The sequence below is a fragment of the Astyanax mexicanus genome, chromosome 23 (genome assembly GCF_023375975.1).
Source record: "Astyanax mexicanus isolate ESR-SI-001 chromosome 23, AstMex3_surface, whole genome shotgun sequence".
Taxonomy (NCBI): Eukaryota; Metazoa; Chordata; class Actinopteri; order Characiformes; family Acestrorhamphidae; genus Astyanax; species Astyanax mexicanus.
This window is the reverse complement of record NC_064430.1, coordinates 19,988,021-20,004,218: the sequence shown is the minus strand read 5'-3', so window position 1 is coordinate 20,004,218 and position 16,198 is coordinate 19,988,021. Positions and strand designations below refer to the sequence as shown.

The 16,198-nt window shown below is 39.4% G+C and overlaps 1 protein-coding gene across 1 annotated transcript; it reads left to right on the top strand.

The window, feature by feature from the left end:
• The first annotated feature begins 5,384 nt into the window (after positions 1-5,384).
• On the top strand, positions 5,385-9,251 carry LOC103032717 (ADP-ribosylation factor-like protein 4C). Its single transcript, XM_007238295.4, has 2 exons — positions 5,385-5,794; positions 7,899-9,251. The coding sequence occupies exon 2, from the start codon at positions 7,932-7,934 to the stop codon at positions 8,499-8,501; it is 570 nt and encodes a 189-aa protein (XP_007238357.1). The 5' UTR covers positions 5,385-5,794; positions 7,899-7,931; the 3' UTR covers positions 8,502-9,251.
• Positions 9,252-16,198: the final 6,947 nt, after the last annotated feature.

Here is a 16,198-nt window from a genome sequence, read left to right as displayed (position 1 = left end):
GGTTTAGGAATCACATTGTGGGTAATCTCCAGGGATTGGTGGTTTACACTTTTTTGGGAATCACTAGATTTTTAAGGATCACATTTGGGTGATGTCCATTGTTTGCTGGCTCACATTTCTTTTTTAATTCCTCTGGTTTTGGAGACCACATTTTGGGGAATCACCAGGACTTGCAGAACACATCTTGGTAAATCACCAGTTTAAAGAATAAGTAGGGTTTTTTAGGGATCAGGTTTGAGGACCAGCAGGGTCTGAACAGGGTCTGAACAGGGTTTGGAGATGAGCAGTCCTGTTTCCTGTGGCTTGAGGGTGACATCCCTGAGGGATTCATTTAGAAGCATTCAGGCTGGCCACTAGAGCTGTATGTAAATGGTCAGTTTGTTCTCCATGGTGATGAAAGACCCTGGAGGGGGTTGTGTGTTTACTGAGAAGAGCACTTCCTCCTGATCACCAGGTGCCACTGCTGCTGAGCTGCATTACAGCTGTCACACACAGTCTAGAGGACTCAGTACTGTCCAGAGCGGGGTTCTGTTCTGTACGTTACTGATCATCTCACACTCTGTACTTGTACTTGTTTTTTTTATGTTTTCTTTTCCTCCATTTAAATTAGTGCATTAATCCTCCTATACAGTTTTAGAGACCCTTCACATTGTTTTAGATCTGATTCCCACACACCCTCTTCTCAGTCAGTGTTAACCAGTGAACATACAGTATTTCCACCACTGGAATCCAAACATGCATTGACGGCAGTCCTGCTATTGTCCTGCTTTGCTATTCACTGGCGCGGTCATATTCAGTTCTGTATATTTTCCAGTGGAAGTGTTAGAAAAACACAGTTTTGCTAAAAGTGCTATGGTTATTTTTAGCCCTTTAGGGGAGATAGTTCACTCCTTCAAGAAGTCCAGTCTTTAGTGATGCCACAGCCATCCATAAGTGACTGTGGGTACTCATCCCAGCTTGGTAGGATGACTCTATCTTTTCCCAAGTCACCCAGCAAAAGAGTCTATTAACTGACATACCAGAAATAGCAGTTAGTGTACTCCTTCCAACGTGTTGAGCTCAAGTGTGCTTAAGTGCTTCTCAGAGGCGCTTTGAGAATATTAAATCAAATCAAGTTATATATATATATATATATATATATATATATATATATATATATATATATAACTTATATATATATATAGCACTTTCCTAGTTAGAGTTCGACTAAAAATATGTACCATACTTTTCGCACTATAAGGTGCACTTAAAATCCTTTAATTTCCCAAAAATCGACAGTGTGCCTTTTAATTCAGTGCGCCTTGTGTATGAATTTTACCAGTCAGGTTGTAAGGAGCAGTAAAGCCACCCCACCAAACTGCAGTGTTATTCAGGAGTTTCAGTTTAGTTCAGTTTAGCGGAGCTGGGGTAGCATTAGCATTAGCCGCTAATCACTATTTTCCCATTTAAAGGAGAGTATTATCGGCCTGTACTCTGCTCCTAACTCCGGCTAGCACTGCTGAAGCTGGTAGCTGGTAGTCTTGACTAATTGGCTACATTTAGTGTTTAATTGATCTTCAACATTGCAAGAAGATACATTTTAAGACAGTTACTTAAAAAAAAGTTTAAGCAAGATAAGCTTTTTTTAATACCCCTAATTTTAGAAGATAAGAGAAAAAAGACAGTATCCATAACATAATGCAGTTGCCCATGTTGCATATTGTTGCTGTCCAATGAAAAGTATGCATACCTGTCAAGTTTTGGACTTAAAAATAAGGCAACTTTTCCGGTGCTCACTTCAAGCTCTCCCACCAGCCCAACCGAGGTTCAGTATCCCTTACATTTTAAGACAGGTTTACAAGAAATCTAAAATAACCAGAGACTCTAATAATTAGAGACATTAAAATTGCAGGTACAAACCTTAAAGAATGCATAACTCTGCCCTATCCTGCTTCTTTTTAGAAAGATAAATTCCATGTCCCAATTTTCTATATATTTACATTATGTCTTAAGTTTTTTATGCCCTTTCTCTCCTTGCATCCATCCATCTCTCTGATTTGGTGTTCCAACTTTGTTCCTGTGGTGGCAGTTATTGCAAGGTTAGTGACATTTCAGTTTTGAGAGAACAGGAATGTTTTTTTTAAATCATAATATAATACAGAACATCAGTGGCGTGCAGACATAGACATCAGGTGGTGCTAAAGCACCACCAACTCTGCCCTTTATCAACCAAAGTGCCCTTTTGAAACTTCTTGTTTAAAAAAAATGTTATTATTCAGTCAACAACTGAATAAGAACTGCGCGTACCAACATCAACCACCCATCCCCGCCACCTCCGGCAGGCACTTGCCCCCCTAAATGTCTGTGCAAGCCACTGCAGGACATTTACGGGAAAATACAAATACATGAGGATGGCGGAAAAGAGGGGAAAATTTCTGCAGTTTCCAGCCAAAATGAGAGACTTTACAGGTATGAGCATGTATCTCCCAAACAGCAACTTTACAGGAGAGTGATAAAACCTTCTTCATTTTCATTGGAGGTCAATGTAAAAAGAGTTTATTTCAGGTCATTGTGGACGATTTCTATTAGTCCGTTCATCAAGAAACTGTGCAACCATTGAAGGAACAATTTGTCTGTTTAAATACTGTAGTAACCTAAAGACTTTCACTTACTAATATATTTTTTGGCTTATTATTTATGGTATGCCTTTCATAACAACAGGCATGCAGAAACCAGGCTGTATTTATCCAGGATAAACACATTCCTTCCATTCTCACAGCCTCGCTGCTTTAGACTAAAGCACACTTTGATCCGTATTGAATTGTTTCAGAGCAATAAAGCATTCTTGACTCGCATACACACACACACACACACACGCGTACACAAACACCTTCCTTCCTGTTTCCTTCCAGCTTTAAAAGTGGCAGAATGGCAGGAACCCTGGCTTTTGTTTACTCGTTCAGTGCCGTCCCTCCCTTTCGCCCCAGTCAAGCCCCGGCCCGGCCAGATGCTCTGGGGCAACATAATAAGCTTGGATTTGCCATCTAAGGTTCAGCAGCTGGTGAACAGGGGAATTTTTAACCCTATAATTTTCTCACTGTGGTCTGAATCAGTTAACACGTCTGTAAATTTGAGTTCTGTGCTCTTACTTTGGTTTGTTTTCACACATGGAAAAACCTGAGCGCTTCAAAATGAGTCACAACAAACTATGTGAACATGTTCTGTCCTGTGATTGGTCAGATCTGCCTGAAGTAAAGCAAGGTGGTGGTTATTTTACATGTAGGAACAGCAGAGACAGAGTTTGTTTATAGCTGTAGTAATTACCCGGGTAATAAAGCAGGTTAAACTGCACCTGAACAGCAATTTAGCTCTAACCTGCCAAGTACATCTGATAGTTAGGGTTGGATTAAGTTTAAATCACGTTCTCACTATAAGGGAACTGCTCCAGTGCTTGTCTCAGACTTAACCGAGACCATCTCCTCTCGCAGGTCTTAATGCACTTGTTTTGATCTGCATCCAAATGAGATTACTGTGTTCACATCTGCTCAAACAATCCACATCAAGAGTGACCACAAATCCAGTTTAAGCAGACTGAAACTCCTGTTACTAAAAGATGCGTGTCTTTCAGAGTGGTACATTCACTCATACAAACCCTCACATACATAATTTTGATCAAAACAAACGAGCTCAGAAACTTAATAAATCAGTATCTTCATGAAGAGTGGTTTGCACATGTCCAGCACTGTAATTCAGTAATTTAACTCAATTCTGCCATCTGGTGGACTAATGTCAATGGTACACCTTGAGAAATAATATATTGAGACATTTTATCTCTATTTTTAAATCATAAAATAAAAAATAAAAAATCTTGTTTAATGCTTAATGTAGGCCTCTAAATCCCCTAGTACATATTATTAACACATATTACAATGTAATTGCAACTGCAGATACCATTTTCGACCAGTCTGTTTCTTATTATTGAATCATTAACACTGACTTTTTTCCTCACTAAAGCTCAGTGAACATAATCAAATCCTCACAGCAATCTCCAAAATCTTGTAGGGAGCCTTTCCTGGATGTTAGAGACAATTACTCAACAAATAAAGGCTAAAATATTTTTATTAAAGGGGAAATATTATGCAAAACTCACTTTATTGCATGTTTTTTTTATTGACTGTTTTCTGTGCATCAGTTGAAAGAGTCGGGAATCATACGCTTCTATGATCCGTTTGCATGGCTCCTTCACTGTGATATCACAATAAGGAAACCTGCATATAACCAACACCCTGGCACCACCCCTCACCACTCAAACCCCAGCAGAGTTCCTCTCAATAAATCAGTTTAAGTCAGTCAGGTTCAGGGTTAGCCAGAAGACTTTGTCTGAGGGAGGGATCTGTACCTACTGTTCGTGGCAGGTTAGCAGGTGAGGGAGCTGTAAATACTTTTTATTGGAGTTAAGCATGAACTTGCTTGTTTGTGTTTTGCCATTTGGCACAAGATAACACTGTGCTAACATGTGGTAATCACCTTATTGGGGAAAAAGAAACAAGTCTCCCAATACTTTTATCTGTATAGTATGCATATTATATTATGCAACTTTACAGGAGAGAGATAAAACTAATGTACAAAGATTTTATTTCTGGTCATTTTGAAGAGTTTCTGTTGCTCCGTTCATCAAGAAATTTTGGCACAGTGTAAGGGACAGTTTGTCTGTTCAAATTATGTAGTAAACTAAAAATCGGCAAAAATAGAGATGTGTTTTTCATAGGACAGCGAAGATAAGAAGAAAATTGGTAAGAGTGTGTAATAGAGTGGGGGTCAGTGAGAGAACACAGTGTTTAAAAACTCCAGCAGCACTGCTGTGCTGTATCTGATCTATCTGATCAATGCACTGATGGCTAAATTGCAATAAGGGGTTGAATAAATCTGATCACAATGCTTCGTGATCAGGAAAGTGCAGCGCCACTGTTGAACAGCAGGTGTCATAAGAGCCAAATGAGTTCAAACTCACTCTGAAAAAAAATGTCGGCTTCTGAATGTGGCGAAGAACGCAGACAATCTCAGCTTTATCAGACCCAGATCAGATTTTATATCTGTATCATTTCTTGCATCAACCTTTCAGCACAAGTATCATGGTGTGATGCTGGGGGGATCAGTTACAGATAATGTAATGTACTGTACCGTGATGGACTGCAGTGGAATGTAATGTAATGGAGTTTGGGTCGACACTGATGAACCTGAACATCAGTCTAATGCACTAGAACTAGAGCGAGTCGAGCAGGGGGCTCTGAGTACCACAGCTGTAATGTGATTAAAGCAGTGTGTGTGTGTGTGTGCATGCGCTTTCACATCTCTCAGCTGTGGGAGGAGTGTGCACACACACACACACACACATACATGGAGTGGCTTGCATCTGTCTAGCGCAGTGTGAGCGTGCAGCAGTAGAGGAAGGAGCAGCAGCAACCGAAGTACAAGACGAACAAGACTGAAAGGGCTATATAAGGGGTCTGCAGGGGTCTTAATATGGATTTCTAGATATATGCAAAGGTATAAAAGGTTCTATAAGCCTTTCTTCTTCCCTCAGAACCCCTCACTCCTCTCATCTACCTGAAACGGGGAGATGCAAGACGCCTGTGCTTCCTCACGTGGGACGATATTGGGCTCAAGATCTTAACAGGGGAGATCTCACAAGAGGAGCATCTTCATCCTGACCATCATTCTTTCATCTTTCTATCTTCAGGAGCTATGCAGAACAACATAGAGGACCATGCACTGCCCCCAGACTCTCCCAGGCTCTCCAACTGCATTTCAGCCGGTAAAAATCTCACCTGCATGCTAAGAATAGAACAGAGCGTAAGGAATAAGGGATAGCCCTGTCAGAGCTGAGGTTCATGGACATAATAAATGGCGATATAATATGATTTGCATGCTATTTTTCTCAGGAAACATCAATGGATTGTTTTTTCGAGATGTTGAAATCTTCATCGCAATCATCATGCTGCTCCTTTAACCCTCCTGTTATGTTCATTTGTCAGGAACAGCACTGATGTTCCTGGGTCAATTTGATCTGGTTATCCAAGAGATATCTGAAACCAAAAAAAAAAAAATCCTAAAAAGCAGTGTGAATATTTCATTGCTAACTCAATTACTAATTATTCTATCAATATTTAGCGCACACACTCTAAAAAATGTATGATAAAAAAGGTATGATATGAGTACAAAATGAATAAGCAGCAATAAGTAAAAATTTGTACCATTTAACCGGCCAAAAGATCATAAAGAGTACTGATAAACAATATATATTTTAATTGCACATTTTTTATTTGAAAGCCAGACAATTTTGGATCATCAAGTTTTTGAGCCATATTTAGTTGATGATAATGTTTATAATCTTTATATTCTTTACTGGCACAAAAAAACATGGGTACAAAAAAGGACTTTCACTGAAAGATACTTTTTTGTACTTCAATATAAGGTACAGCCCCAGCGACAAGCTTTTCACTCTTTTAAGTACAAATCTGTACTTCCTTTTCTTAGTGTGTAGTGTTCCTTACCTCTTATAATGGTTGAATTAAGATAATTAATTTGTTTTTCATAAAAAAAAAAAATACATGTTCAAACTAGTTTATTACTTTCAAAAGACCAACATATAAAACACAGTAGTTTTACATAACATTGAAACATAATATTGCAATTTTGTTAAAGCTTTTGTTGTTGTAGGGGGTGGTTATATGTTAATAAAACACAAATTAGGGCAAGCTGAAGATGTTTCATACTGAAGAAATACGTTAAACAATTTTTTCTAGACCTTCACCTCTTCTTATGAGTTCAGCATCCATTCAGCTCCCTTAATAAGTTGGATGTACTGCTCAAACTGATGTTCAAATGCTTACAGCCAGCATGCCTAGTCACCATTTTCACTTAAATGGTGGTGTTCTATCAACAAGTTTTGAGTTAAGGGAGTTGATTAAGATGGGGTAGGGTAGTGATCGTCCAACACCACTCTGGTTCCAGACCAGCAAGATTGTGGGGCCAGAACAGAACTGTTCCACTCCATTAAAGAGCTAGTGTTACCTAGTCAGTGACCTAGTGAGTTAGTTAGTTACTTTGCACATGAATATTTAGCACACCTCGCTAACGTGAGCTTTTTACTGGAATGAAACACTTGCTTAGAGAATAAATAAAACATTAAACATAATGTTTGTATGAAGTTTAACTGGAAAAAGTATCTGCTGCTGCTGTTGTGCACTGGAAGCTGTTCTCTCTCCCCGTGTTTGGAATAATGCTTGAAGCTGGCTGGGCGGAGTGGGTGTGGTCAGTCTCAGATAAGGGTTAAGGAAACCTGTCAGTCCAAAACCAGCTGGCCAATGGAGATTCAAGGGAAACGCCTTCTTCTAAGCCTCGCCCACCCGTGAAAACTCTGCCAACATTTAGAAGCAAAAAACTGAAGCAGAAGCAAACGAGAGATTCCAGAAGCAAAAGTCTTTAGCAGAAAAATAAAAAAAAATCCACAGAAAATTTACAAAAAAAGCGAAGACTGGCAAAAATTCAAACAGTAATAATTTTTAAATAAATGCAAAGGATAATAAAGTAACCAAGTATATTTAAAAATATATATTTGCTATTTAATTTTTCTCTTTTGAATTTGCAACATACAATTTTTCCTTTTGATTCTTACAATTTTGATTACAGAAATTATTTTTTGTGTTAAACTTTTGGCACCAAATTCACTCCATAGTCATCATATGGAGGAATGACTTCTTTTAGATTGTTCTTTATAGAGCATTTATATAGCACCAACAATGTGAAGAACCTGCTCACCAGTTTATTCAAATATTCTTTGAGAAGATTGAGAATCATTTCCTTTACAAAGAATATCTTACATTTAATTGTTTGTAAATCCTACCTTCTTCTTGCAGGGCCACTCCTGACTTCATAAGCTCGCTGTCGACATGGGAAACAGCTTGTCCGCCATCACAGCCTTCCAGCCTCTGCACGTGGTGATCCTGGGGCTGGACTCTGCAGGCAAGACCACGGTTCTGTACAGGCTCAAGTTCAACGAGTTTGTAAACACGGTCCCCACCATAGGATTCAACGCAGAGCGCGTGCGTCTGGCCGGGCGTGGGGTGACCTGCCACCTGTGGGATGCTGGTGGCCACGAAAAGCTCCGGGCCCTGTGGAGGCCCTACAGCCGTCGCACGGATGGCATCGTCTACGTGGTGGACTCTGTGGACGTGGAGCGACTAGACGAGGCCAGGGCGGAGCTGCACCGGGTGGCTCGCTTCTCCGAGCACCAGGGGGCGCCACTGCTCATCCTCGCCAACAAGCAGGATCTGCCCGGCTCGCTGTCCGCCGCTGAGGTGGAGCGGAGGCTCGACCTGCAGGATATCAGCCCAGGAGCTGCTTACCACGTCCAGCCAGCCTGCGCCATCATCGGAGAGGGACTGCAGGAGGGCATGGATAAACTGTGTGAAATGATCGTCAAGCGCAGAAAAAGCTTGAAGCAGAAGAAGAGGCGGTGATAAGATGATAAGAAACCACTGCTTTTGGAAGAGTGAATGTTTTCGGGGAAAAGGATCCAATGAATTATGCTAAAACCTCTGAATGTTTAATGATGTTCTTGAGTTGAACTTGAATTTTTTTCCACTTTTCCCAACCAAATGATGAAAACGAGACCTTGTTCAGTGTATACTACAAGTTTTCCATAGAGAACCAATTTTAAACCATTTAACAAGGAGAAGAACCAGTTCAAGGGTTCCTTAAGTTGTCATGGTTATATACAGAACTGTTGCCTGAAATAAGAACTCTTGATGGCCCAGTTTTTATAGGACGGTAGATTTTCCAGTGCTACCGGTTGCCAGTTTGTCAGTAGAACACCCCTCTTTGGTGTTGCCAAAGGGATATATTTGAGCAATCACATACACATTTACAAATATGGTTCTTGGTCAAAGAATCATTGGTCAAATAATGTTTGTGTGACAGTGGTAGGTCCCCAGCTCCTTAGAAGGTTAGTGCACTAGGTATATCTAGGTAATGTTAGAGTCAAATTATAAAAATGAGACATAGTTTGAGTATACTACAGGTTTTTCAACATAAAGAGCCCATTATAAACAATTTAACAAAGTGAAGAACCAAGGGTCCAGTGGTTCTTTAAGTTGTTATGGTTCTATACAGAACCCTTGGTTCCTGAACTAACGAACTCTTGATGATCCAGTTTTTATAGGACAGTACATGTTCCAATGCTCCAGGTTGCCAGTTTGTTAGTAGACCCCCCCCCCCCTTTTGGTGTTTCCAGGGGGGGTTTAAACAATCACATACACATTTACAAATATGGTTCTTTTAAAGCATTGGTCAAAGAATGTTTGTGTGACCCTGGTAGGTCTCCAGCTCCTTTAACGGATAGTGCACTAGGTATATCTATGTAATGTTAAATGAGTCAAATGATAAAAAATTGTATTTTTTAGTGTATACTACAGAGCCCATTATAAACCATTTGACAAGGAGAAGAATCAGTTGAAGTGTTCCTTAAGGTTTCCTTAAGTTGTCATGGCTCTGTACAGAACTGTTGCCTAAACTAAAGAACACTTTATGACCCAGTTTTTACAAGACAGTAGATGTTCCAATGCTTCAGGTTCCAGTTTGCCAGTAGACCCCCCCCCTCCTTTTGGTGTTCCCAGGGGGGTTCTTTGAACAATCACATGCACATTTACAAATATGGTTCTTTTAAAGCATTGGTCAAAGAATGTTTGACCTGGTAGGTCCACAGCTCCTTGAAGGATAGTGCACTAGGTATATCTAGGTAATGTTAAATGAGTAAAATGATAAAAAATGATATTTTTTAGTGTATACTACAGAAAGAACCAGTTTAAGGGTTCCTTAAGGTTTCCTTAAGTTGTCATGGTTCTGTACAGAACTGTTGCCTAAACTAAAGAACACTTTATGACCCAGTTTCACAAGACAGTAGATGTTCCAATGCATCAGGTTGCCAGTTTGTCAGTAAAACCCCCCTTTTTGGTGTTGCCAAGGGAGATTTTTGAGCAATCACAGACACATTTACAAATATGGTTATTTTAAAGTGTTGCTCAAAGAATGTTTTTGTGACACAGGTAGGTCCCACAGCTTGAATTTCTGGTCTCTTAATGTGTTTGAGAGCATCATTTGTAAAGTTGTGAAGAGGTAGAGTTACAGGTAAACAGTGAATAGCCATATTTGAGTAATGTTCTAATTCATATTATGCAAAGAACTCCTCTAAATAAAAAAAAAGACTTTTAGAAAAAAATTAGGTACTATCCTCACGCGCAGTTGCATAGAAAATCCAAAACGTTATGATGAAACGGACGCTCATCATGACTGCCCGAAAAAAGTAAGAACAAGAGTCCTTATGTGTTTATTCATAGTCTGAATGACTATTCTTTTAGAATGTAGAAAAAATGTGAAGAATGTAAAGGTGTATCCAACTTTTGACTGGTACTGTCATTTTCAGCATACTATAGTTCAGAGGTTTAACTTTCTTTAATCGCAAATTTACATAATTTACCATTTTTAAACGTGTGGGGTCTTTACAACCACAAAAGAACAGTAAAAATAAATAAATAAATAAAAATAAAAAATAAACCTTTCTGACACTTCTTAAAGTTTGATTCTAGGAGGGATTTTCTTTAAGGAAATGGCATCCTGGTGCAACAGAACATCTACTGCCACGCCCCCAAACTTTATACAAGACAATGCACATGCAAGTAACTATAGACTCATTCACCCAAATAGCGAGAATTGTCCATACTGTAGCTGTTGTAATAAATGTAGCAGTGTGATATGTAGCAGCATTATATAAAACACCCAGAAGCAAAACCACAGCAGAGACTAAATACATGGATAAGATTTAGATTTTGTTTGTGTCGTATTAAAGCACCTCTATTTTAAGAAATGCTACTGGCAGCAGCAGGGGGAAGAATTAAATACAGAAAGTGCTGATCCAGTTCTATTCACTATTATTATTATTAAAGCTTTCTGAAACAAATACTGTAAACTGACTGTCTGTTTGGGTGAAGGATTGTGTATGAAGCCCAGTGGATGCCAGATCTTCAGTGAGACGGATGTGTATGGATGTGGAATCATATGTTTATGGTGTATATGAGTTAGTAATGATGATGATGATGATGATCTTGATATTGATGATGATCTTCTGGGCCGGCCGATATTGGTGCCATCACAGCAATAAAAAAAAGGGTTATGGTTCTTGATTAGGAGTTCTTTTTTTTTAACCTTTTTTTTCACTGTGTGATCCCTTTCGTAGACAACATTTGACAATCGTGAAGTGAAGTTTGTTTTAATTTTACTAAACTTAATTTTTATATCATCATACTTGATCAAGATTGAGGCACTTTAGGGACTGTAGGGAAAATACTGGACAAAAGAAAATTTAATTAATAAATCTATTTACCATAAACTTAATTGAAAATGACAATATAAATTGATTTTAAGGACTTTAAAGGGATACTCAATTGCAGTCCCAAAGATCTTTTAAAAGTTAGGAAGGAACTGGCTTTCATCAGGACCACCCCAGAAGAAGACCAAGGGTTGCACTGTTGCACAGGATATCAGTGTTTATCAGTGTTTAACTTATTCATTATTCATGTTGAACCGTATTTTTCATACAGTCCCTAAGCAAAAGTGCAGCTAAATTTTTGGTCTTGGTTAAATATAATCACATAAAAGTTGTTAAGTTTAGGATATAAAAGCTTAGTTCGGTAAAGATGTTGGTTAATGTTTTGTTTTTTATCTTCATTTTCCTGGGGCTGTCCTGATGAGTGCCAGTTTCATCATTATTACATTTTGAAGGTCTTTTCGATCTTAAGGATACTTTTAAAGGTCTTGAAATGTTTTGGATTGACTGACCTTCATTTCTTAGTCATTTTTCTTTACTTAGGTCTGCAGTTCTTGCCATAATATGGCTTGGAACATTACTCAAATAGGGCTATTCATGTATTCACCAACTTTACCTCTTCACAACTTTACAACTGATGCTCTCAAACACCTAAATTAAGAGAGAAAAAAATCAAAGCATTATTAACTCTTAACAAGTTCAGCACAGCTGTTAACTTAAAGGACGTTAAGGTGACTCCACCTTATAAAGCTTACTGACAAAATCCAGCCACGTTTAAGAGTTCTGTTTACTGTCAGTCTGTGTTTTCTTGCTATTAGCTATAAACCACGTATAATTTCTTCTGATAAGGCTGGTGTTCTCTGAATATCATGTTCGTGGTTGGTTTGATTCAGTTTCAGTGTGGACCTGAGGGAGGCTGTGTAATGTGCTACTAATGTTCACCTAGATTGAAAAATGGATATTAATATCTGCTCTCAACCGTTGTGTAATTAGAAGAGGCACCTTGAGCAGAAGGAAGCCCTCCAACCGAGGGGCCCCAAGACAGAATCCAGGGCACCACACACTTCTACACACTGGTGAACACAATCTGACACAGTTCCAGTTTTTGATTCAGTAGGGCTATTAGGCTTAAATAGCCTTAACACGCTGTTTTGACTGTGAGCTCAGTGCCCAAGTCTTAGCCCAGATATAATGAAGAATCGTCCCGGGCTCGGCTAATGTATTGCAGCATTGACTGAGACATTGAAAAAGTAATCTGATTACTGATTACCTCTTTAAAAAGTAACTTAGTTACTTTATAGATTACTTAATTTTAAAAGTAACTAAGTTACTTTTAAGTTACTTTTAAATAGAGATGGGACAATCGATCGGCAGTGTATCGGTATCGCCCGATTTTCAGCCAAAATACGGTATCGGCGATCGGCCGGTATTCCTCTGATTTTAGCTGATCTGATTCTGGAGTTTAGGGTTAAGCAGTTAAGCAGTGCTGTGAGTGAATGGCCGGTGAAATTGCTCACTTACAAGAAGCTGCAGTTCCTCATCCAACCACTAGTCAGAGCTGCAGCAGCAGCACAAGCCCTCATTCAGTGCTACTACCCAGCCACTGGCTACAGGCTCATCCTGTCTGAAGCGTTTTAACTGTTTCTAAAGTTCATCTGTGTAGGATCACTCTGCCAAGTAGTGAAAAGAAAATAAAGATTTTAACCCTACTAACTGGATAATACAGCTCTCTACAGTTCATCTTTTAGCACGACCAGCTAACAGCAGCAGTTTAGAGCAGCCGTCACAGAGTCACTTACATTATAAACAGGTCAGTTAGTGCGCTGCTCACCTCAGAATTATAACTACGCAGTTTAGTCACGGCCTTCAGGTTAGACTGTTGAAGGCTACTGAAGACTATTAAAGGCTATTGGAGGTTATTGAAAGGGTTATTGGGGACAGAAATCAGTAAAGGCTGGTTAGATAAGTGATTTATATCCTCGTCCTTTGCTGCGGTGAAACTGTGACTAGTGCTGTCACAGTTTTGTAAAAGAAAATAGGCTTTTTCCGTGCTGTACGTTTTATTAACAGCATTAAAAGGCTGGATTTTTTTGCTCAATCTAAGCTCTAGGTGGAGCGTTAGATTAACGTTACTGTTGTTCTTATTAAAATATTGTACTATTATCTATATATTAACAGTAAATAAGCTGTTTTAAGCAGTAAGCTGACTCCAAAAATAGGCTGAGGCAGCTGATGTTGGGACACATCCCTTTTGCACATTTCAAGCCACGCAAAGCTTATTTTTGGTGCACCAACAAAACCAAAGACACACAGCAACACGCCCTAAATAAAGCTGCATGATACACAACTGATCAGTGTGCTATACATTGCTAAAATAGCCTTTTAATACCTCAGTCTTTCATACTTTCCTTCAAATGCTTTGACCCAGATGGTTAATTTTAGTACTGCAGGTAATGAGAATCTATATATAGTTATCAATAATTAATACGGCACCCGTCCTGAAGTCCTGAGAGAGGGAAGGAAGAGAAATGGGCTCTTTCTGAAAGAAGAAGGACAGAAAGACTAATGATCACGAATAGTTCAGGAGCTCATCGTCAGCGCGAGGCCAAGCGTGAGCTGTTAGCGGGATGTTAGCCTGGTTTTCACTCAGTGAGAGAAGGTTCGAGGTAAGGTTACATACTGTACATTCAACTCAGAGAGACCTATAGTATTTCAAAAATAACTAGAATACCACCAATACCACAGAATCATTTCAAACTTCAGGATTACTAAATAAACCACTTAGCAACCACCCAAAATGTCACGTCATTCACCCAAGTTACCATAAGAACCACCTGAGATGTTAGCAGCTGCTTACCATCAACCTAGCATCCACAGAGAACACAATAGAAACAATGATCAAAATCCTTTTATACTCTGGGAATACTACATCAACCACCCACAATGCAATGGTAACCTCTATCTATAGTACCTATCAGCTGACAAGGCTGGCATGTAAACCAGTTAAAGGCACTCTTGTAAACATTTGGAATACCATATGAACCACGTAGCAACCACATATAGCAACAGATCATGGAATACTACAGCAATCACCAAGAAAGCACCCAAGTTACCCCTGTATTGCTATGTCCATCATAGCACAGTTAATAGTGAATACACCCACACACACACACACACACTTACACACACATAACCCAGTTATTTGCAGAAACAAGGGTATGTCCCTAACTTGTAGTTGCCAAGGTAACAGTTTTCAGAACTTACTCAGTAAACAACAGGCCTCTATTTTAGGATCTGATACAAATAGCAAAACAAGTCATTTCAACAAAACACTCCTAAACTGAATTTTCTAAATAGGACTAAATATCAGTTTGGTTCATGTTCTCAATAACAGCAAGTCTTACAGTTACAGCATGTAATAATCACCTACACACAGACAAAATTGTTGGTGTAACCGGTTTAAGGAGAACTCCAGTGTGAAATGTACTTTTGGTGTATTAAAACCTGATAAAAAGTACTTACAGGGGTTGGACAATAAAACTAAAACACCTGTCATTTTAGAGTGGGAGGTTTCATGGCTAAATTGGAGCAGTTCAATTAGCAGGGTAAGAGCACAGTTCTGCTCAAAATATTGCAATACACACAACATTATGGGTGACATACCAGAGTTCAAAAGAGGACAAATTGTTGGTGCACATCTTGCTGGCGCATCCGTAACCAAGACAGCAAGTCTTTGTGAAGTATCAAGAGCCACAGTATCCAGCGTAATGCCAGCATACCACCAAGAAGGACCAACCACATCCAACAGGATTAACTGTGGACGCAAGAGGAAGTCTGTCTGAAAGGGATGTTCGGGTGCTAACCCGGATTGTATTCAAAAAAGAAAAACCACGGCTGATCAAATCACGACAGAATTCTGACGGACAGTTCTGTTTCCACCAGAACTGTCCGTCAGAACAATAAATTATTGTTGTCTAAAACCAGGTGTTTCAGTTTCACTGTCCAATCCCTGTACTTTTGATGAATATCACACCTCAGCTTTCCCACAGCTTTCTGAGATCCAGAAATTTGTGCACTTTGCCCAAACAGGCTTTTAGAATGGATGATACATTTTCCACCATTATCCAGTAGCTTCACACTTCATTGGTAGAATCCAGAGAGCCCTGACATTTTAAACAAGGCATTTAGAACTTTAAAACTGCACAAGAAGTTTATTAAAAGCCTCTGTTTACATGCTATAGCGTACGTAAATCTCCGGGCACCAGCATCCGTCTTTTGCTACTTTGGAAAATCAATGTAGGAGGATTTCTTTTTCAGAGGTCGGCAATTAAGTTTGGCCGCGGGCCAGATATTTTCCAAGCCATTACGTGGTGGGCCACAAAAAAAAATCTGTTTTGGAAAATGAAGTGTAATGGGATGGAGTGCTACAGACTAGTAGCTCTCCAGCCCAGAGGGTTGTTGAACCCAACTGCAGAAAAGTTGATCTCAAAGCAGGTAAACCCAAGAAGAAATAAAAAAATAAAATAAAATAAAATAAATAAACGCACCACTCCTCACAGGGGACAAATCTGTGCGTCAGGGCCACGGTCCAATACACTATTGCTGCCCCAGCTGGGGAAAACGCCCTTATAAGGAGACAAGGAGCCCAAGAACGGGCGGAAACTAAAGTCATGCCAAGCAATGTAAGCAAAAGCTCACCAAAGAAGCATTTTATTATCTTTTTTTTTGTTTGTTTAAACCACCTCACAGGCCAGACGTTTCATGCTTGCAGGCCACATCTGCCTACTACCGACCCCTGCTCTATTTGTTAGCTCACAACATTAGCCTAGCACCTCC

Coding starts and splice junctions, on each gene's coding strand:
- LOC103032717 (XM_007238295.4), top strand. CDS start 7,932: ATGGGAAACAGCTTGTCCGCCATCACAGCCTTCCAGCCTCTGCACGTG.